Source organism: Rhinoderma darwinii, chromosome 3 (genome assembly GCF_050947455.1).
Source record: "Rhinoderma darwinii isolate aRhiDar2 chromosome 3, aRhiDar2.hap1, whole genome shotgun sequence".
Taxonomy (NCBI): domain Eukaryota; kingdom Metazoa; phylum Chordata; class Amphibia; order Anura; family Rhinodermatidae; genus Rhinoderma; species Rhinoderma darwinii.
The window spans coordinates 183,429,985-183,452,254 of record NC_134689.1 but is presented as its reverse complement, the minus strand read 5'-3'; the positions used below and the strand labels follow the sequence as shown (position 1 = coordinate 183,452,254).

General features: G+C 44.1%; 1 protein-coding gene across 1 annotated transcript in view; it reads right to left on the bottom strand.

The window, feature by feature from the left end:
• CFTR (CF transmembrane conductance regulator) overlaps window positions 1-22,270 on the bottom strand; it is a 214,717-nt gene that overhangs the window by 86,312 nt on the left and 106,135 nt on the right. The window contains exons 12-14 of the mRNA XM_075857129.1: window positions 5,831-5,925; window positions 4,617-4,703; window positions 307-1,036 (exon numbers count right to left, since the gene is read on the bottom strand). Coding sequence (XP_075713244.1) covers window positions 307-1,036; window positions 4,617-4,703; window positions 5,831-5,925 — 912 coding nt within the window. The remainder of the gene's footprint in view (window positions 1-306; window positions 1,037-4,616; window positions 4,704-5,830; window positions 5,926-22,270) is intronic.

The following is a 22,270-nucleotide window of genomic DNA, read 5'->3' as shown; positions in this document are numbered from 1 at the left end:
ATGGGTCCATGTACACAGCAAAGCTACCCGCACAGACACCGTATGGTGGAATACAGAGTCCCTACAGTACTGTATTACGGAGCTGTAGGCACTAAAAAAACAATCTATAATGCGGCCATGAGACCATGAGACTGAAGACTAGTTTTACTGCTCAATAGGAAATATATGTATTTCAAATTTAAAAGTCTTGTGCACTTCCTCATTGACTGCTTCCTGTCAAAACCACACTCAAATGTTATATCCCTTGACCATTCAGACTTTAAGTACGATAAAATGGACAGAAAACTGATCACTGATTATTTGTACCTTCAAATCTTCCTCGTTAATTTCTTCACTTATTTCCATGACACTGTCTTGTGAAGAACGTCTGCTGTAAATGTCTAATTCAGGTGATAATTTCGATTGAGGGGCCATTGACATTTTCCTAATAGATGTTCCCCGTCCGTAAGCACCTTGACTTTGTGAAACTGATGTACCTGTCATTAAGTTCAATACAGATTGTCTTCTTCGACCTTGAAAAGTTGGGCCAGTGTTGAGAATGTTACTCCTTGGCAGGATTGCTTCTCCTTGCTCTGAATCTGGAACTAAAGAGAGCCTTCTTTCCTCTGGCTCAGTGGGTGACTCTTCTTCAATGCCACCCATTTGTGGTTGAGATTTTTGCATGATAGAAAATTTTCGACTTGATTTCCGAGCATTAATAATGGAATTCTTTCTCTTTTCAATAAGTTCAGCAGCCTGCTTGAATGACTTATTTTTTACTTCATTTCTAACAACTACTGGATCACTGTCGATGGAGAATCGCCTTAAGGTCTCTGTTAATATGGAATTTCTCCTTTCTGCACTAAAGTTATCAAAAGCATCAAATCCCAACAGCTGAGAGCTAAAGTCAGGACGTTGATCTTGAAGATCTGCAAATGTTCCATAGAAATAACAGCTGCCTTCATGCAACAAGAGAATTTTGTCAGCTTTCTTAAGCTGTTCTAGTTTTGAGGTAACGAGAATTCTGGTCTTGTTAGCCATTAGTTTACAAATACAGCTAAAAGAAAAAAAAAAGAAAATCTATTAAATCTGCTGGAAGAAATCAAGTGTGCATACATTTCATGAATAGAATAAAAATCCATACATAAGGCTTCTTTCCTAATTATTCAGAATTAGTTCAGCGTTACAAAAAGGCATAAGAAAGGATAGGCTTAAAATATTTAAAAAAATGTTAGGCTCTGCTCACATTTCCATCATGGGTTATGTTCATAATATAAGCCATGACTCTGTGCTGAACCCTTTATACGACGACTGATCGAAACGGTGCCCGACGGACCCAATTGACTTATAATGTGGTCAGTGGGGGTTTCGCTATGTTTTCCAGCATTTTCACAGCAAGAATAGAACTGCATACTGTATGCAAGGTAATGACATTACTACTTTGCTCTTCTTCAAGAGTACTATCTTGACTATGTGCTATCTCTGTACCATGTACTAAAAAAAGGGAAACTTTTTAAAACATATTTCTACCCACGTCTCCAAAATGCTGTCTTACAAAATGTAAACAAATTACAGACCTGACACTGAATGCATTTTGCTTTATAGGAAACCAATAAAATTTGTAGCAGGAATGATCATCACAAATCTGGCTCAACAACAGGAACCTGCATATTTTATTAAAGTAAATATGAGCAATTAAATAAAATTATATACAAAGAGCTGATAATGTCAATAGAAATTATCCAAGAAAATAAAATGATCTAAGTTCTGTTTCTGAAGTTAAGAATAATGATGTAGCTATAACCGGTTCAAAATGTTTTATTATTTTAAATATACTATGTAATGTATACTTAAACCGTACTGGAAATACACAAAATTATTATTTTTTCTGCTTTGAACTGTTGGTTTAAATACATTTGTGTTTTAATCTTTTAAGTTTCCTAAATCAACTATCCAACTACTAATTTGCAAAAAATATTGTAGATAATTGAAAAAAAAAACTGTTCATGAAAAATGTTTTTTTTTTACATTTTGAAGCAACTTTAACAGGCCTATGTTGATAATTTTTTAATCACTAAAACCCAAAAGCAGAATCTACAACAGGGCCCCCCAACTATAACATCACATATTATTTATAGTACTACATATGAGACAGAGGGATAACCTCTATAGTAATGCACCTTGGTCCAGTACATACATACATACATACATACATACATACATACATACATACATATTGGGCAGGTATTCTCCAAGTTAGATAGGAAATGGTGCATTTACAACAGTAAGTTGGAGGCATTTTTATTATCACAGAGCAAAGTGGTGCTGACCTGAGGGTCTGTCAATGTTTGGAGAGCCATACCAATTATATGACAATTTGAAACAAGATAAAGGTAAATAAGTAGTTTTAGTTTAACACAATGGAGGAGATTAGCTAAACTAGTGCAAGGGAAATATGGAGTAGCTGTCGATGGCAACCAATCCCATTGCCCTCTCATTTTTCAATTAATTCCTGACCACTAACTCACTTATGATGGCGGGCAGTGCAGGTCTGGAATCTGCAGCAATGTCGTAGCGTCGCTGTAAAAAAAAACTTGAGCGCTCTAGTGAGCGTTCATTCTCTAAGCAGGAACTGTTACTAACAGCTCCTGTACTTTGAGTAGCCTCCTGAATACAGCTGGGATGGGAGGAAACTCTGACCTGTTGTTTAACCCTTTGATCGCTGCAGTCCATGACTGCGGCATGATCAAATGGGACTCCCCTCTTCAATCGCAATCGGTCGGAAACCTGGTGATGCGATTAGAGACTGGAGAAGCCCTCTGCAGTCAGCCCTGGGGACCTAGAAAGGACCCCAGGGCAGTCTGTTCAGTATGCCTGCTGTTAGGGCACGCTATGTGTTGCCCTAACAGCTGCCTGTGTCATAGTGACACAGTGTAACGTATTAGTATACAGAAGTATGCTAATACATTATAAGTATAAAATAAAATTAGCCCTTCATGGGATTAAAAAAAGTAACAAAGAATAATAATATTAAAGAAATGTTCACAAAAAAGTAATTATTTAGCATTAAATATATTTTATTCACCATATATTAGATAAAAACAAAAAACCTACACTTATTAAATATCTACACAACTGTAATAACCTAAGTTAATTTAACAGTTTATTTAGAGTGACATGTGAATGGTGCACAAAAATAGTTTTTTTCTATATTCACGCTGTAAAATATAAATTATATACATTACACAGTAAGTGTAAACAAAAAACATACAATTTCTCCCGCATAAAACAAGGCCTGATATAGCAAAGTCAATGAAAAAATAAAAAGTTATGTCCGCTGAAAGTCAGAGAGGCAAAAAAACCTCAAATATTTAGCTGATCATTAAGGCCTTTATAAGCATTGTCACTAAGGGGTTAAAATGCGTCTAAAAAATAAAAGCTGGAATTTGATTAGTTACTATTGGCAAATCCTCCACTTTTCACTTTTGTACTAGTTTTGTTTAATCTCCACCAATAGTTAAACCAATAGTTAAACCTATTGGTCCACTGAAGCTCATTAAAAGCACGGCCCTTTCACTACAGTACCCAGCACAGCAACATCCATACGAGTGGCAGCTGTACCTGATACTGTAGCTCAGCCCCATTCACTTGAACACTTGCTTGTATGCTTGTCACTGTGCCAGGTTTTGCGTTGAAGGGGCGATGTCGTTCTAGGGATAGGCCATCAATGTAAAAATCCAGGAATGCCCCTTTAAGGCTAGGTTAACACACAATCCATTCTTCATCGATCTTAATGTAAAGTAAAATATCTTTTTTAAAATTAAAATGAAAAAATAAAAGTGCAGCATTCTTTGTTTTTTTGTCATTTTTGTTCCAGTAAAAATAAAACAGATCCTGATAAAATGGGTTCAACTGATGCTATAATGAGCATCCCAGCATTAGTTTTAGAAATTGTGTTATGAATTGGATTCTGAGATTGATGAATTCCTTTTGATTTTTTTTAGATGGTACTAAAGATGAGCAAATTGCAATTCCACCCCTAAAATTTAAAAAAAATTCTATATTCACCTCCCCTGGTCTTCCATAACGACGTGTCCCTGCCAGCCTCCTGATATGACGTAGTTTTGTCTTATGTGACAGTTGCAGCCTGTGATTGGCTGCAGTGATCACGTGGGACAAACAACATCATCTCAGGAGGCCGCCGGGGACGCATCAGAGCAGCAGTCACATGGGATAGAACAACGTCACCTTAGAAGGCAGTAAGGGATGCGTTGCTATGTGAGACCAGGGTAGGATGGTATATTTTTAAATCTCCTCTTCTCCCCTATTCCTTTTGTAATCTGTAAAATAGCGGTCGTCAGCCACCATTTCATGCACAGCAAAACTCAAAATTTTGGGATTTTGCCAAAGTCAAAACTTTTAGAAAATTCTGACTACATTCGATTAATATATAGTCGCTTCGCTCATCTCTGCATAGTATAAATAAAAAACATAAAGAGAAACATTAGTGTAAGCATCACAGTGTAATAATATAGAATATATTTTTGGAAAAATCTTTTTTACGTTTTTAAGAATTTTTATATATTGATGATATTTGATGCATGTATAATGTTAGCAGCAAAATGACCCTTACATACCTTTCAAATATTTCCTTTTCTGTAAATAAGTCAAGATAACTGAAAGGAGAGTCCAATAAGTAGAGGTCAGCATCTTTGTAGACAGCTCTAGAAGAACAGAAATACATTGTTTTATCAGGGTAAAGACTGCATAAAGTTCATTATGCCAAAGTTACCTTTTAACTGGTTCATCAACTACAGGCTGCACATATTTTTTGGAGCAAATACAAAACTATTGAGTGTGGCATTATGTGTAATTGTCATGCACCCAGAGCATGTGCTGCATACACACAAGTGCAGTTGCACAATCCTAGTTATAGAGGGGTCTCTCGACTACAATTGCAGTGTGTGACTACTGTGCAACTTTTCCTTTGAGTTACATGCCAGTAAGAGTGAAAGGTAAGAGTCATACATGAGTTGGATGACTGCCTTATCCCCGTTTACTTTTATTGGAGCGTGAATGCTGAGTGATCACAATGCAGCTTCTACGCATCTCTGTCCCTAGCCCCAATGCAAAATATGTAACAGAGCCCCCCACCTATCATGCACCATTTAGAATACTGATGTCTATTAATCTGGAGAGGGGCTTTTGGGCCTCCTTCGGTAAAGAGCCTGGGTGCGACTTCTACATCTACATTGATATTGCCATGCCATAAGTGCACAACTGTAAGCTAGACATGGCCTTGTAGAGCTAATGTAGTTACTGGGCTAGATGACGGCCTCAGTCATGGGATTGTTGCATGAGTTTGGAGTCACGTAACACGTCTGCGACTGATGGGAAAATAGACATTGGGAAAAATGTAATTGGGCCCATGGCAAGCGTGTCACAGTTAAGATACTTTTCCAAACCAAGTTTATTGGAATATGATCAGCAGGGAAACAGTTGCAGGACTCAAGTTGTGCAACAGTTGCATTTTTCAAAAAGAGATACATTACTTGTCTATGGATGGAATTTAAGAAAAAAGTTGTAGTCTAACCCTGGTCTATGGCTGCGTCTCAGTATGTCTACTACAATCAGTATGTTCTATAATATATGTAGCCATCAGAAACCAAGGTGACCTTTCAGATTACTGCCAGCTACCAGCAGAAATGACATACACAGGAGGATTACCAACATCACAGGAAGTAACTTTATTATTGAGGTGGATTTACTGTATGACATTTATTCAAAACAAGGTAATGCTGTTGTAAGATATTGTGCTGGAAGCTGAAAAAATAAACAATCACAGCTTTACCTTGCTAGAGATATTCTTGCCCGCTGGCCTCCACTAAGTGTTATTCCTCCTTCCCCTAGAACAGTATCATCTTTTTCTGGAAACTTTGACATTTCCTACAAGAACAAATGGATATTGTAAAGCTGGTAATTGACATTTTATCTGATTTCATGTGACTGCATGGATTGAATGTAAGTACAATATAGATTTCAATAGAAACTAAGAGAGGTACAGATTAGCTAATAACATATTACAAAGTCTTTAAACGGATTTCTCGTAACTCCCATAGATCGGACATTTATGTCATATCCTGTGGATATGCCATAAATGCCCAGGATGGGAAAACTGGAAAACCCCTTTAAGGACAATATAGAAATAATGATATTAGAAGAGCAACACATGTTTTAAAGAGCATGTTCACTTTTGCAACCATGTTTTCATTACTCCAATGCATCTAAAATAAAAAGAAAACATTTAGAATTAAAATATCCTACCATTTTGTGTATACATCTCCTAAATAGACCTGTTTGCCTCCAATGTTAACCCTGTATGTAATCTAATCCTGCAGTCATATGTTACTTCCTTTCATCTTTACCTCTTTTCTTGCCAAACTACTGTGTACTAATTAAGTACTAATTTAGTAGTTAATTTAGGTTAATTGAAAAATAAGTGAAAAAGAACCAGAACACCAGAAGAAATTGCAGATGAAAGGTTTTAATTAAAGGGGTTATCCATTTTATTAAAACTGATGGCCTATCCTTAGGATAGACAATCAATATTGGATCAGAGGAGGTCGGACTGTCGGCACTCTTGCCAATCAGCTGTTTGAAGGGGCCGCGGCGCTCGTATGAGTGCCGCAGCCTCTTCATTGTTTACATGGTTATCCTCTATGTTTGTACTTGCAAGTACCGTTACATTTGTAGCGGCCGTACAAGGCATTGCACCACTGTCCCATTCAAGTGAATACAAATGTAACGGCGCGTGTAAGTACAAACAAGGAAAAGCGCCATGTAAACAGTGAAAGGGCTGCAGCCCCTTCAAAGAGCCATACGGCGGGGTTGACGACAGACTGACCCACACCGATTTAATATTGATGACCTATCCTAAGGATTGGCCATCAATTTTAATTACCCCGATAGCCCCTTAAAGGCTAGGGCTACATTGTGGCATCAGTCACTTGCAGCCTTGATAGCAGATCAATGGTAGACAGTACTATGGTAGAGCTGAGAAACTCTGCTTATTATTTTGGGTTGTCCTATGGTACCTGTCAACACACAGGTGTAACACAAAGCTGAGTTATTCCCTTAATCTATTTCACAATAGATTTTTATTGAAAAATTGGAATTAACTCTCTTCTATCATAGGTACGTTAAACATCTAACCATAAAAACATCCCCTGAAGCACCACACACAAATAGATGATGACAGTTTACAGCATAATCTAGCGAGACTACGCCTGCTATGCTGTAAATCACAGAGATGCTACAGAAGTGGTCAGGATTCTGAATACACATCACGTCTTGGCTGGAGGTAATGTATATTCATTATCAGGACACTGCAGTAATGTTAGTGTGTGTATGAGGCTGCACATAGCGCTATAGCTATATCGCTATCTGCAGAGTAAATGAATGGAGAGAAGTGTATGACGCTGATTGGTCAGCGTCATACACGTCTCTCCACAACGCCCACTTGGTCATACAGTAAAACACGCTCAGTTGTCCATTCAGAAACTCATTAGCATAAGCTAATATAGGTCATAACTTAGTAAAAAATTATCATTTTTCTAAATAAAAAAACACTGCTGTAATCTACATTACAGCGCCGATCACATCATGTACAATATAGGCCACAATTAATGTGGTGACAGAGCCTCTTTAAGTGTAACATCTCAACCAAAAAGGTGTGCCTGGAGGAAATTATACTAACTAATATAAAACCATATGTTACCCTGTTCTTATAGTAAAGTGATGAGGGGAATGGTAGGTTCCCCAGAAAAGCCTGGAAACTAGAACTCAGAAAATTCACGGGACAAAGATAGACCAACAGTCGGAATACATGAGACAAAGGAAAGGGGTATGGGGAAAATGAAAAAAAAAAAAAAGGAATGGCCCAATCAGTGCAGATCGAGGATGAGAATGGAGAGCCCATACATTGAGAAAAAAAAGGGATGTAAATGTGATAAAAGATTCCAGCCAAGTTAACAGTCCTGAACCTCTGTGCCCCCTGCCAAGGAGTTAGGGGTCCACAGTCTCATGGTGAGGGAGTATTGATACCAGGAGGACCATATGTTATTGAAGAATTCTTCACGGTTTTGAAGGATTTAGGCCAATATTTATTCAGGAGAGTCTCATTCTCACCAAATCATTACTAATGGAAGGCCTCTTCCCGATATATAGTAATTTTAACAGCCAGGAAACACATAGTTGATGTTTGTGGTTCCCTTTTTTTTTCTTAATTCTAGCTTGTGTCCCAGTACAAAATATTTTGCAACTCCAAAATGGTAGGCATGTTGTGTAAATCAAATGGTACAAATCCCCCAGAAGTCCATTTTAATTCAAGATTTTAATGCAACAAGACAAAAAAACACACCAATGGGGTAAATACTATTGTAATGTTAGGGATCTGCCAGGTACTTCATCTAGGTATACTCCTGGGATTAATCAATCCACACCTGAGGCCAGACCTGTTCGACTGACACCATCTCCCACCAACCAGGGTGGCAGGCTCAGGAGTGGGAGAGCCTATCGCGGCCTGGTCTGTCGGAGTTAGCTCCGCCCCCTGTCCTTTATTACCTGCCCTGTTCTCTCCCTCAGTGCTTGTAATTCTTTTGGATTCCTGGCCCCACTGCTGCTTGCTCCAGCCTGCTTCTGCCGTGCTTCTGCCTTGCTGCAGTTCTGCTTGACCTGCTTTGCTTTGCCCCTGGCTTGCTTCTGTCTCCTTGCCCGCTTGGGTGTACTCACTTCGTCCTGGTCCTGACTGTCCGTTCGCCGCTCCGTTTCCTCGTGGCGTTCCGTGGCTACTGCCCCTTCCCTTGCATGTTCCCTGTTTGTTTTCCTGTGCACTTAGACAGCGTAGGGACCGCCGCCCAGTTGTACCTCGTCGCCTAGGGCGAGTCGTTGCAAGTAGGCAGGGACAGGGCGGTGGGTAGATTAGGGCTCACTTTCCCTTCACCTCCTTCCGGCCATTACATAATTACAAGCCCTTACCTAGTCTACCATTTCTCCTACGCTGACGCTATCATGGACCCCCTTGAGACCCTGGCCCAGCAGATGCAGGGCCTCTCCCTACAGGTCCAGGCCCTGGCCCAAAGGGTCAATCAGGGTGACGCTGCTTTAGTAGTACCCCTCACCTCACCTCTAGAACCCGACCTCAAGTTACCTGACCGGTTCTCAGGGGACCGTAAGACGTTTCTCTCCTTCCGGGAGAGTTGCAGACTGTATTTCCGCCTAAAGCCCCACTCCTCAGGTTCCGAGAACCAGCGGGTGGGTATCATCATATCCCGACTCCAGGAAGGGCCCCAAGAGTGGGCCTTCTCCTTGGCTCCTGACGCCCCTGAACTTTCCTCTGTTGATCGTTTTTTCTCTGCCCTCGGACTCATTTACGACGAGACTGACAGGACTGCCTTAGCCGAGAGTCAGCTGGTGACCTTACGTCAGGGTAGGAGACCGGTTGAGGAATACTGTTCTGATTTTAGGAAGTGGTGCGTAGCTTCTCAGTGGAACGATCCGGCCCTAAGGTGCCAGTTTAGGTTAGGATTATCTGACGCCCTGAAGGATCTGCTGGTTAGCTACCCCTCGTCTGACTCCCTTGACCAGGTTATGGCCCTAGCAGTACGACTTGACCGACGTCTCAGGGAACGTCAGCTAGAACGCTTCAGTGTGCTCCCCTCTGACTTTTCTGCGATCCCCCCCGAGGTCCCGTCTCCTCGCCCCTCCACGGAGGACTCGGAGGTACCTATGCAACTCGGGGCCTCCATGTCCCCTCGACAACGTAGGGAGTTTCGCAGAATGAATGATCTCTGCTTCTACTGTGGGGACGACAAGCATCTACTGAACACCTGTCCCAGGCGCAAGAATAAGAAGCCGGAAAACTTCCGCGCCTAAGTGATCATCGGGGAGGTCACTTGGGCGCACAGGTATTTCCCGTTAATGTGAAACGCAATAAAATTTTGCTTCCCTTTCAGGTCTCGTTTGCTGGCCGGGCTGCCACTGGCAGTGCTTTCGTGGATTCAGGGTCATCTGCTAATATCATGTCTGCGGAATTTGCTATGTCTCTAAAGATGCCTTGTATTGATTTACCTTATCCTATCCCTGTAGTAGGGATCGACTCAACTCCCCTTGCTAATGGTTATTTTACTCAGCATACTCCTGTTTTTGAACTCCTTGTTGGCTCCATGCATTTGGAGCAGTGCTCTGTACTGGTGATGCAGGGATTATCGTCTGATCTGGTTTTAGGCCTTCCCTGGTTGCAGTTGCATAATCCCACGTTTGATTGGAATACTGGGGACCTCACCAAATGGGGTAATGAATGTCTTATGTCATGTCTTTCTGTTAACTCTATTTCTCCCCGGGAGGAGGTAAACACGCTTCCTGAGTTTGTTCAGGACTTCGCCGATGTGTTTTCTAAGGAGGCCTCCGAGGTGTTGCCCCCCCATAGAGATTACGATTGCGCTATCGATTTGGTGCCTGGTGCCAAGCTTCCTAAGGGGAGGATATTTAATCTTTCATGTCCTGAACATAAAGCTATGAGGGAATATATCCAAGAATGCCTGGCCAAGGGTTTCATTCGCCCCTCGACTTCTCCTGTAGGTGCTGGCTTCTTCTTCGTGGGGAAGAAGGATGGTGGTCTTAGGCCGTGCATTGATTATCGTAACCTGAATAAGGTCACCGTAAGGAACCAGTACCCACTTCCTTTGATTCCGGATCTTTTTAATCAGGTTCAGGGAGCCCAATGGTTTTCTAAGTTCGATCTACGGGGGGCATATAACCTTATCCGCATCAAAGAGGGGGATGAGTGGAAAACTGCGTTCAACACACCCGAGGGTCATTTCGAATACCTCGTCATGCCCTTTGGGTTGTGTAATGCCCCTGCTGTCTTCCAGAATTTTATTAATGAAATCCTGAGAGAGTACCTGGGTAATTTTCTTGTTGTGTACCTTGATGACATACTGGTGTTTTCCAAGGACTGGTCCTCCCACGTGGAGCATGTCAGGAAGGTGCTCCAGGTCCTTCGGGAGAATAATCTGTTTGCTAAGACTGAAAAATGTGTCTTTGGGGTACAGGAGATACCATTTTTAGGGCAAATCCTCACTCCTCATGAATTCCGCATGGACCCTGCCAAGGTTCAGGCTGTGGCGGAATGGGTCCAACCTGCCTCCCTTAAGGCGTTACAGTGTTTTTTAGGGTTCGCCAACTATTACAGGAGATTTATTGCCAACTTCTCGGTCGTCGCTAAGCCTCTTACGGACCTTACCCGCAAGGGTGCTGATGTCCTCCATTGGCCCCCTGAGACCGTCCAGGCCTTTGAGACCCTCAAGAAGTGCTTTATCTCGGCCCCCGTGCTGATTCAGCCCAACCAAGAGGAGCCATTTATTGTGGAGGTTGACGCTTCCGAGGTGGGAGTGGGGGCCGTCTTGTCCCAGGGTACCAGCTCCCTCACCCATCTCCGCCCCTGTGCTTACTTCTCTAGGAAGTTTTCGCCCACGGAGAGTAACTATGATATTGGCAACCGCGAACTTCTAGCCATTAAATGGGCTTTTGAGGAGTGGCGGCACTTCCTGGAGGGGGCCAGACACCAGGTAACGGTCCTTACGGATCACAAGAATCTGGTTTTCCTAGAATCGGCCCGGAGGCTTAATCCTAGACAAGCTCGGTGGGCACTATTCTTTACCAGATTTAATTTCTTGGTTACCTATAGGGCTGGGTCCAAGAATATTAAGGCTGATGCTCTGTCACGTAGTTTCATGGCCAATCCTCCTTCTGAGAAGGATCCTGCTTGTATTTTACCCCCTGGTATAATCGTCTCTGCCACGGATTCTGATTTAGCTTCTGATATCGCGGCTGATCAGGGTGCTGCTCCCGGGAACGTCCCTGGGGACAAACTGTTTGTTCCCCTGCAATACCGGCTGAGGGTACTCAGGGAAAACCATGACTCCGCTCTATCTGGTCATCCTGGCATCTTGGGCACCAAACACCTCATTACCAGAAACTATTGGTGGCCTGGGTTGCCTAAAGACGTTAGGGCTTACGTCGCCGCTTGTGAGGTTTGCGCTAGGTCCAAAACCCCTAGGTCCCGACCTGCGGGCCTACTACGTTCCTTGCCCATTCCCCAGAGACCTTGGACCCATATCTCCATGGATTTTATCACCGATTTGCCTCCATCTCAGGGCAAGTCGGTGGTGTGGGTGGTAGTCGACCGCTTCAGCAAGATGTGCCACTTTGTGCCCCTTAAGAAGCTACCTAACGCCAAGACGTTAGCTTCTTTGTTTGTGAAACACATCCTGCGTCTCCATGGGGCCCCAGTCAATATCGTTTCTGACAGAGGGGTACAATTTGTTTCCTTATTTTGGAGAGCTTTTTGTAAAAAGTTGGAGATTGATCTGTCCTTCTCCTCCGCCTTCCATCCCGAAACTAATGGCCAAACGGAAAGGACCAACCAATCCCTGGAACAATATTTAAGGTGTTTCATCTCTGACTGTCAATTCGATTGGGTCTCATTCCTTCCCCTTGCTGAATTTTCCTTGAATAACCGGGTCAGTAACTCGTCAGGGGTCCGTTTTTCTGTAATTTCGGGTTTAACCCAAGATTCTCCTCCGTCTCCCCTGGTTGTTCCAATAATCCTGAGGTAGAGGATGTTCATCGGGAACTGTGCACCGTCTGGGCCCAGGTTCAGAAGAACCTAGAGGCGTCCCAGAGCGCACAAAAGATTCAGGCGGATAGTAGACGTTCTGCTAACCCCCGGTTTGTCGTCGGGGATTTGGTCTGGTTGTCGTCCAGGAACTTGCGCCTTAAGGTCCCGTCCAGGAAGTTTGCTCCCCGATTTATTGGACCTTATAAGATCATTGAAGTCCTCAACCCTGTATCCTTCCGTCTGGAGCTCCCCCCATCATTTCGCATACATGACGTCTTCCATGCCTCCCTCCTTAAATGCTGCTCCCCGTCCTGGTCCCCCTCGAGGATACCTCCTGTTCCCGTTCTCACCCCTGAGGGGGTGGAATTCGAGGTGGCCAAGATTATGGACAGTAGGATGGTCCAGGGCTCCCTCCAGTACCTGGTCCATTGGAGAGGATACGGGCCGGAGGAGAGGACTTGGGTACCTGCCCGTGATGTTCACGCTGGGGTATTGATCAGGAGGTTCCACCTTCTCTTCCCCACTAAACCGGGTCCCCTTAGTAAGGGTCCGGTGGCCCCTCATAAAAGGGGGAGTACTGTTAGGGATCTGCCAGGTACTTCATCTAGGTATACTCCTGGGATTAATCAATCCACACCTAAGGCCAGACCTGTTCGACTGACACCATCTCCCACCAACCAGGGTGGCAGGCTCAGGAGTGGGAGAGCCTATCGCGGCCTGGTCTGTCGGAGTTAGCTCCGCCCCCTGTCCTTTATTACCTGCCCTGTTCTCTCCCTCAGTGCTTGTAATTCTTTTGGATTCCTGGCCCCACTGCTGCTTGCTCCAGCCTGCTTCTGCCGTGCTTCTGCCTTGCTGCAGTTCTGCTTGACCTGCTTTGCTTTGCCCCTGGCTTGCTTCTGTCTCCTTGCCCACTTGGGTGTACTCACTTCGTCCTGGTCCTGACTGTCCGTTCGCCGCTCCGTTTCCTCGTGGCGTTCCGTGGCTACTGCCCCTTCCCTTGCATGTTCCCTGTTTGTTTTCCTGTGCACTTAGACAGCGTAGGGACCGCCGCCCAGTTGTACCTCGTCGCCTAGGGCGAGTCGTTGCAAGTAGGCAGGGACAGGGCGGTGGGTAGATTAGGGCTCACTTTCCCTTCACCTCCTTCCGGCCATTACATGTAAGGCACTGTATTTAATATTTTAGGATTTGCTGGTTTTATATTTATATAAAGCTTAATAATTGTAAAATGAGAAGTTAAACAACTTTCTAGTATTTTTTTTTTATGTGAGTTGCTCACATTTTCAAGAACTCTGTTTGTTGTTTGTGGAAACATTCTTGTTTACATCCAGTAGCTGAAAATTTCGATCTAGTCCTGCTCACAGAGATTGTATCCAGTCTAAGAAATGCTCAGTGAGTTAAACAGAATAATCTCCAAACTGATACTTTGGGGCATATTTACTCTTGTAATATCTAATATTTATACAGTGTAAATTAGGATTAGCCAGTCAGCAGATGCGCCAAATTTATGAGCGTACACTGTTTGATAAATTTGGTGCATTTTGCTAGACATGTTAGCTCTCTTCTCTTTATTTTACCACCTCTTGGTTACATTTTAATTTTAAGTCCCTTTTTCTAAACACCTTTATAAATTCTCTGGTGAGGAGCAAACAGCTGTCCTTTTGGGGCAAACTAATAATAGATTTGACTAAATTGATTCTCACAAAAACAATTTGCAACAACAATAGCAAATTTGCCACATTGTATAAAAAAATTCAGGATATGCGTCAGATTTGTTGTGTTGTGATACAGTGATGCTGATGTATTAAATTCACAGAGGATTTTATAGACTGGATACAACTGTACCCACCTCTCAGTTGTGAGAAGTATTTACCCGTTCCTGACATTCAACATAAATGTATGTAATGGCTGGGAAGGGGGGAGTATGGAGCAGACTCACGGCTGAGCTTGCTCCATGCTTAGTGGGTGTTGGCTGTATGTTACAGCCAACATTTTAATATAACGGCCGGGACTGGAGATAACTCCTATCCGGGCTGTTTATCCAGTTAGATGCTGTGGTTAATAGCAATCATGGCATCAAAGCCATTATAAAAAGGAGGGGGGCCTCTTTTTGACAGAAAAGTAAAAAGTTATGTCTCTCAGAATATTGCAACACAAAACAATTTTGAATTTTTGACAAATTGTTATTTTTTTGTTCTTTCTTTGTAAATGCAGCACATAATAGAAAGGACTCAGCCGTGAGCAAGAGGAGAGGCAGGCAGAAGATGCCAGCAGCAACGCAGGACCAGGCCGTTAGAGTACTCCGCCTTACGCCCCCTATTCTTGGGTCGACCACAAGAATTTAATTTCCTGAGGACCATCAATGTCCACAGAAGGCTCCCAGGATCTTTCTTTGGACCAAAGTCTTTCCAATCTACTAAATAAAATGTCCTCTTCCCAATTCTTTTACAGTCAAGAATGTCCCCAATCTTAAACTCACGTCCAGGATTAACAGGAACAGAAGCAGAAGCGATGGAAGAAGCTTTCAAATACCTATTCAGCACCACACGTTTGAGCAGCGACACATGGAATGAGTTAGAGATCCGGAGGGAAGGATGTAGACAACATTTTTGGATCACTGGATTTATTTTCTTTAAGACTTCAATTAGGCTCAGCAAACGAACAGCAAACTTGTATAAGGCTATCTTCATGCGGTTGTTTTATTTAAGAAAGCAATACTTTATCTCTTGGTGAATACTGTAGAGGAGATCTCCTCTTGTTATGTGCATACCTCCTTGTAATGCATTTCCCACTAACCATCAAACGCGACCGCAGGACTCTGAAGCCTTGCCGGTGTCTCCTTCCCCAGAGATACCGGCGCACACTGCTCTCTCTTCCGGTTGCTGCAGTAAGGGTGGCGCGTGTATTAGTCCCCAGTCTTAAAGGGCCCGGGTGCGCACTAGGAACATCACCCCTAACCATTCCCGGGACTTTAAAAAATAACTCTGCCCACTTCTCCATTGCCTGAGCAATATTGTGGCTAATGCTGTGTTGATCTGCAAAGGTTCCCTAGCGTTATCCTGTATCCGTGTCCGATGTTCGTGTCAAGTCGAGTCCGTGATGAATTCAGTATCCGTGTCCAGTGTCCGTGTTAGGTCCAGTGTCCATGTCAAGTCCAGTGTCCATGACTACATTATCCGTGTCCGTGTCAAGTCTAGTGTCCGAGACTACTTCAGTATCTGTGTCCGGTGTACGTGCCAAGTCCAGTGTCCGTGACGACTTCAGTTCCCGTGTCCTGTATCCGAGACAAGTCCAATTATCCAGCACAAGCCAGCTTCCGATGGTGCGGCACATGCCAGCTTCCGATAGTCCGATACAAGCCAGCTTCTGGTTATCCAGCACAAGCCAGCTATCCAGGTACTCTCACCCTAGTGAATTTTCATTGACATTTTGTTTGACCAGCTGCTACTCCGTTATGGCGGAGTGGCCCAGTGGGTCCACATACCCCACAGCCGTGACACTCTCCATATGAGAAACAGCTTGAATAATGGCAGATTTGGCTTACTGCCAGACCTGAAAAAAAATCATATAGGCAGAATTGGCAGCGGGAACTTCAAAGTGACTGTATACAATGAAGAATGGAGAGGAACCCATGAATTCTCTGAAAGTATTTACCCAGTTGTCACATTGGGCAGAAACAAAATGATGAAGAAAATTCTCCATGACCCTCTTCACTTGACACAGGACTGGAGATGGTATGCAGAAGAAAAGTCCAGCTTGACATCCAGAAGACGACACAGACCTCTCAAAAATCTTCAGGTGAGCAGTACAGCATGGTCTATAATGTGGAGAGGCAGGCCATGCAGACAGAATATATGTTGCACAAAGAAACTGGCAAGAGAAGAAGGAGAAGGGTGACTAGGTGAGGGGACAAAGTTTGCTATCTTGGAAAAGCAATCCACAACTACCCAGATAGTATTGCAGCCGGCTTAAAGAGGCAGATCCGTCACAAAGTCCATCGCGATGTGTTGCCAAGAAGAATCGGGAACTGGAAGAGGCAGAAGAAGACCAGCTGGTTTCACTTTGGAGACTTTGTTTCGAGCACATATGGAACATGTGGTGACATAGTCCTGAACATCCTTGACAAGGAATGGCCACCTGAACTGTCGAGAAATTAGTTCCCGAGTTTTACACACTCCAGCGTGACCCGCCAGTTTAGAGTTATGTCCCCAAGTTAGCAATCTCCTTCTTCTGGCCGAAGGTACAAAAGTTTTAGCAGCAGGGATATCCTTCAGTAGGACCGGTGCCAACTGGATGATACGAGAAGAATCTACAATATGTTGCGGGTCCTCAGTTTGAAATCAAATGACCAGGATAGGGTGTCTGCTTTGATATTCTTCTCGGTTGGACGGAAGTGCAGCATGAAATTAAACTGGGCAAAGAAGAGCGCCCTTTTTGTCTCAGCACCTGCACGAACAGAAGAGGCATCCACCTCAAGGAAGAATTGCTTGAAGACATCTGGGTGTTGCAGTATAGGAGCAGCAGCAAAAGATTCCTTTAACTGAATAAAAGTCGCTTCTGCCTGTGGAGTTCAATTCATGTCATCTACTCCCTTCTTCGTTAGGGCTGTTTTTGGGGCCAGCAAGGAGGAGAAATGGGGAATGAATTGCCGGTAAAAGCTTGCACATCGAAGGAAGCACTGAATTGCACAAATGCCCTGAGGTTCAATAAGGCAGAGAACTTGTCTGGATCCATCTTTAATCCCAGATCAGAGACAATATATCCTATAAAGGGAAGGGAGGATCTCTCAAAGACACATTTCTGCAATTTAGCATAGAGATTATTCTACTGCAACCATTGAAAGACTTGACGGACATGTTTCCGGTGAGTGGCCGGCAAAGAGGACTTTCTCTGACATGGCTTGAGTCTCTGGTAGGGACAACGGATAGACTCGACCCTGAGAAGGAGTTAACCCTGGCAACAGATCAACTGGGCTATAGGGTCAATGTGGCGGTAAAGACTTTGCCTTCATTTTGTTGAAGAGGTCAGCATAGGCTGAGTAGCAAGGAGGCAGGCCAGACAGGTTCTGTGGCACAGGCGGTGCAGAGGCAGGTTCAACTCATGCCATGCAATTAGTACTGCAGCTTGGGGGGTCAAAAGCTGCTGTACTAAGTGCCTGGCATGGGTTGAACTTGGCCAGAGTTCCAATCAAGGACTGGGCAATAGTCAGGGCAGTCCCAGAAGCAAGGGATTAATGGAGATTAGCAATACATAGAAGTAGATCCACTCTGAATGAAGCACCCCCCGCCTGCAGAGTTAGAGACTGTGTGGCAAAGAGAATTGGGTCAGGAAAACATTGGCCATCAATGGAAGCCACCGCCAAGGGTTTCTCCAGATCAACAATTGGCAGGTTAAGACGAGTCACTAGGTCCTGATGAATAAAGTTTCCTGTGGCACCATAGTCGAGATGAGTTACCAAAGGACAAGTTTACATGCATAGTTAATTTTGGAGAGAGGTTCTCTCCACCTAGGATCATCACTTCTACCAAAGCTAAGTGTTTGAGTTTCCTGACTTCAACGGGCAGTTACAAACAAAGTGGCCTTTACCATCACAATACATACAGAGATTGTTCTTACACCTTCGTTGGCATTCCCGACCTGTGATATTGAATAGTTTGACCGGCATACGTTTTTCAGAAACTTGAGTGAACAGTGGTCTCTGGAAGGACAGAGCAAGTCTGGGAAACCTTCTCTCATGTATGGCCTCCTGGGAGCGCTCCTGGGTGCACTCTGAAATGCAGATCAATTCTTGTAGCAAGAGAAATGAGGGCATCCAGAGAAGAAAGTAAATCATAGCCTGCCAACTCATTTTTTTTATTCGGCCAGCTAACCCCTGCCAGAAGAATGCGTCTAGAGCCTCGTTATTCTAGGCCAACTCCGCAGCGAGGGTCCAGAACTGAACAGTGTATTCACCCACCATAGAACTGCCTTGGCGGATATTCAGGATTGCTACTGATGGTCCAACCAGGCTCCTCAAAGACAGTCCGAAAGTTCTCCAGGAAAACTTGCAAGCTAGAGGTCTCAGGCCCCTGACGCTCCCATATGGGATTGGCCCAGGCCAATGTTTGACTCGACAGGAGAGAGACCATAAATGCACTCTTGGTCTAGTCGGTGGGGAAGTGGTGGGCATGCAAGTAGAAATGAATCTGGCACTGGTTAATGAACCCACGACAAGCTTTGGAGTCCATGTCATAACTGTCATGTAGGGTGCGTGGACCCACTGGGCCATACCGCTTTAACGGTATGGCAGCTGGCCAACAGGACACAGGTCAAAGTCTATAGTTCATATAGGTGTACCTGTGGTAGCTTCAGACAGTAGCAAGACAGGCTCGGATGGGAATAGACAGCAGGCAGGCAAAAGGCGTGGTGTAGCAGGACAGGCGTGGTACTTAGCGCAGCACGACTCCAACTCAATATGGCACTTGGACCAGGATAACACGGGATACAGGTTACAGGGACGGGAACACTGGGAACTGGAAGATACTTAGGGGACCATTTGCAGAGACAAACTTAGGTAACGGCAACAACGCTCAGGCAATGCAGGAAGGGGCAGAGCCCTTCTTATAGTACAGGGTGTCATGGGCTAATTTGGTCTTTAATTCAGGTGTGCGCGCTGGCCCTTTAAGAGCGGGCACGAGCCTGCACGCGCACCCTACGGGACACAGCAGAGTGAAGCGGAAGTGAGTGCTGGCGTCTCCTGAGGAGGAGATGGGGACCAGTGCTCACTGATCCATGGCTGCGGTCATCAGGATGTAAGCAAACCTGGAGGCCCGCGGCCATGGGCATTACAATAATGAGATGGCAGAAGCAGAAGAATCCCTGTTGGAGTAGGCGGGGGAGTTGCAGAAGCTGCAGTCTGCGGGATGACAGATGCTGGAGGTGGATTAACCATTTGGTGAACAGCTAAACTGCTCATAAATTGTATCATTTGATCTTGATGATCGCTGAGGCCCTCGTTTGCGTCACAGAGAGTCTGTACTGCAGATTTGGGATTGCCAGCAGAGCCCATGGACTAAGAAAAACTGATATGACCAGCAGGTTGGAGACTCACTCTGCTACTCCACCAGGTTGACTTAGGGCTACCTCAAAGGACATTTTCTAATTAGCCTCAACATGCTTCACCCTTTAACCCCTGTACAGGGATCGGGACTTTGCTGTGGGGAGACTACCAGGTCGCTACCTCTTGAGGTGGTCCCGGTGTGAGTAGCGGCTTGCCCAGTAGATCAGGGTACAACGGTATAGAACACCGAGGGTACAGGCACTGGAATATGATACCTTTGCAGATGGGTAAGGATCCGAAGACACAGTTTGAAATAGGCAGGCAGCTGAGGCTCGTCTCAGGTAGTTAGATACAGACTGGCAGTAGACAGCGGGATGCAGACTGATGGTGGGTAACAGGATACGAACTGGTAGCAGGAAGCAGGATGCAGACTGGCAGCTGGATGAAGGCTGGAAGCGAATAGCTGGATACAGGCTGGTAGTGGATGGATGGATACAGGCTGGTAGCGGATAGATGAATACAGGCTGATACAGATTGCAGGTGCGGGCTGGAATCAGGGTGCAAACAGGAACATTTGCAGGACCCAACTAAGTTGCACCAAAATTGCTCAGGCATCAGGACTTATAAAGTGCAGGAGCAACAGAGTTTGGTTAGGGTGAATTTTGAAATGCGTGCACTGGTCCTTTCAAAAGTGACCAAAGCACGCGCTCTATGAAGGACTCGGGTACGAGACCCGGTGGTTGGGATCGCCTGCAGGAGCGGCACCACTGCTGGCGTTACATATGCTACATTATTTATTATAAAACCCATTTTTATTATTTTACAAAAGAGGGAGTACAGAAAGGAATGAATTGGTTACATTAGTGCTATGATAACTAAAACAGTGTAATGGCATAGATGAAAAGATAGCATAGGCCTAGAGGCAAATATGTCTGCATTGCGCCAAAGGCTCATAACATAAAACACTTTGCAGAAAAGTAAGAAACATATGCATCTTATTATCAATGATGTTCAATCAAGGATTAACAGAGAAGTGGGTAAGAGGGAGGGTAAAGGGGGAGCCAGTAATTTAGTGGATGAGTAGAAGTATCCTGACTAGTCATCGACTATTAAATGATTTGTTTCACAGTATGGGTTAAAGGGAAGGTGTCACGAATTTTTTTTTTATATGTTATTGCTTTTAGTATGTCATTATAATAAATTGTATTTATTTGTGTTTTTGTGTTGTACTTTTTTCTTTTTTCTTTCTTTTACTTCTCTATGGGGGCTGCCATTTTTGTTTCATCTCTGTATGTGTAGATTAACGACACATACAGAGATGGAATACGGCACATACATCCCCATAGAGAATGCGAACGGGAGCCGTTCCATTCACTATAGTGTACGCCGTCTGTGTGGGAACGACGCATTCGCAGCTCCCACACAGTCCAAAAGACAGGTCTTCGGCAGAGCGACATCCGGTGCCATTTTCATGTGGACCGGAAGCCGCGGCCGGACAGTAAGATGACTACTTCCAGTCGCGGCTTCCGTCCATATTTTCAGAAGCAAGGACTAGGAGCGGAGGGAGCGGAGACAGCGGCAGCGACGGCAAGAGCAGGTAAGTTATGTTTATGTATGTGATGTGTGTGTATGTTCGTGTTATACTGTGTGATTACCACTGTATCTAATCCTCCTACACTGTGCATTCGCTCAAAAAATGGCGGCACACAGTGTAGGAGGTTTGAACATTCAACCCCCTCCTTTCTCCTGGCACTAGCCAGGATAAAGGAGGGGGGATTGTTTGAGTACACTAGAGCGAGTGTGTCTTCTACAATTTTGCAGCATAAAGCAATGAGGTTGCTTTACCACATGCCAATTCTGCAATTTTGGGAATTGCTCCCTCTAGTGACCAGCACATGGAAAGGTTATAAATTAGAATCTAATTTATAATATTTCCTGACTTTTGAAAAATGGAAAAAAATTAGTATATAAATGATTACACATTGTTCTAACAGTTTAACTAAAAAAAAAATAAAACAATTTCTAGCGACATATTCCCTTTAAAGAGGCTCTGTCACCACATTATAAGTGCCCTATCTCCTACATAAGGAGGTCGGCGCTGTAATGTAGGTGACAGTAATGCTTTTTATTTAAAAAGACGATCTATTTTCACAACGTTAGGAGCGATTTTGGTTTATGCTAATGAGCTTTCTTAATGCCCAAGTGGGCGTATTTTTACTTTCTGATACTTCTGAATCTTTTCTGTGAGATTCCAGCAACGGATACGAAATCTCGCGAGATTACGAGGTAAACGAGATTTCGTATCCGTTGCTGTAAATCTCACAGAAAAGAGTCAGAAGTATCAGGATTCTGAATACACATGACGTCCAGGCTGGATGGTCATGTGTATTCATTATCAGGACACTGTAGTAATGTTAGGATTTGTGTATGTAGCTGCACATAGTGATATAACTATATCGCTAGTGCAGTGTAAATGAATGGAGAGGAGTGCATGATGCCGATTTGTCAGCATCATACACTCCTCTGTACAACGCCCACTTGGTCGAAAGTAAAAATACGCCCACTTGGGCATTAAG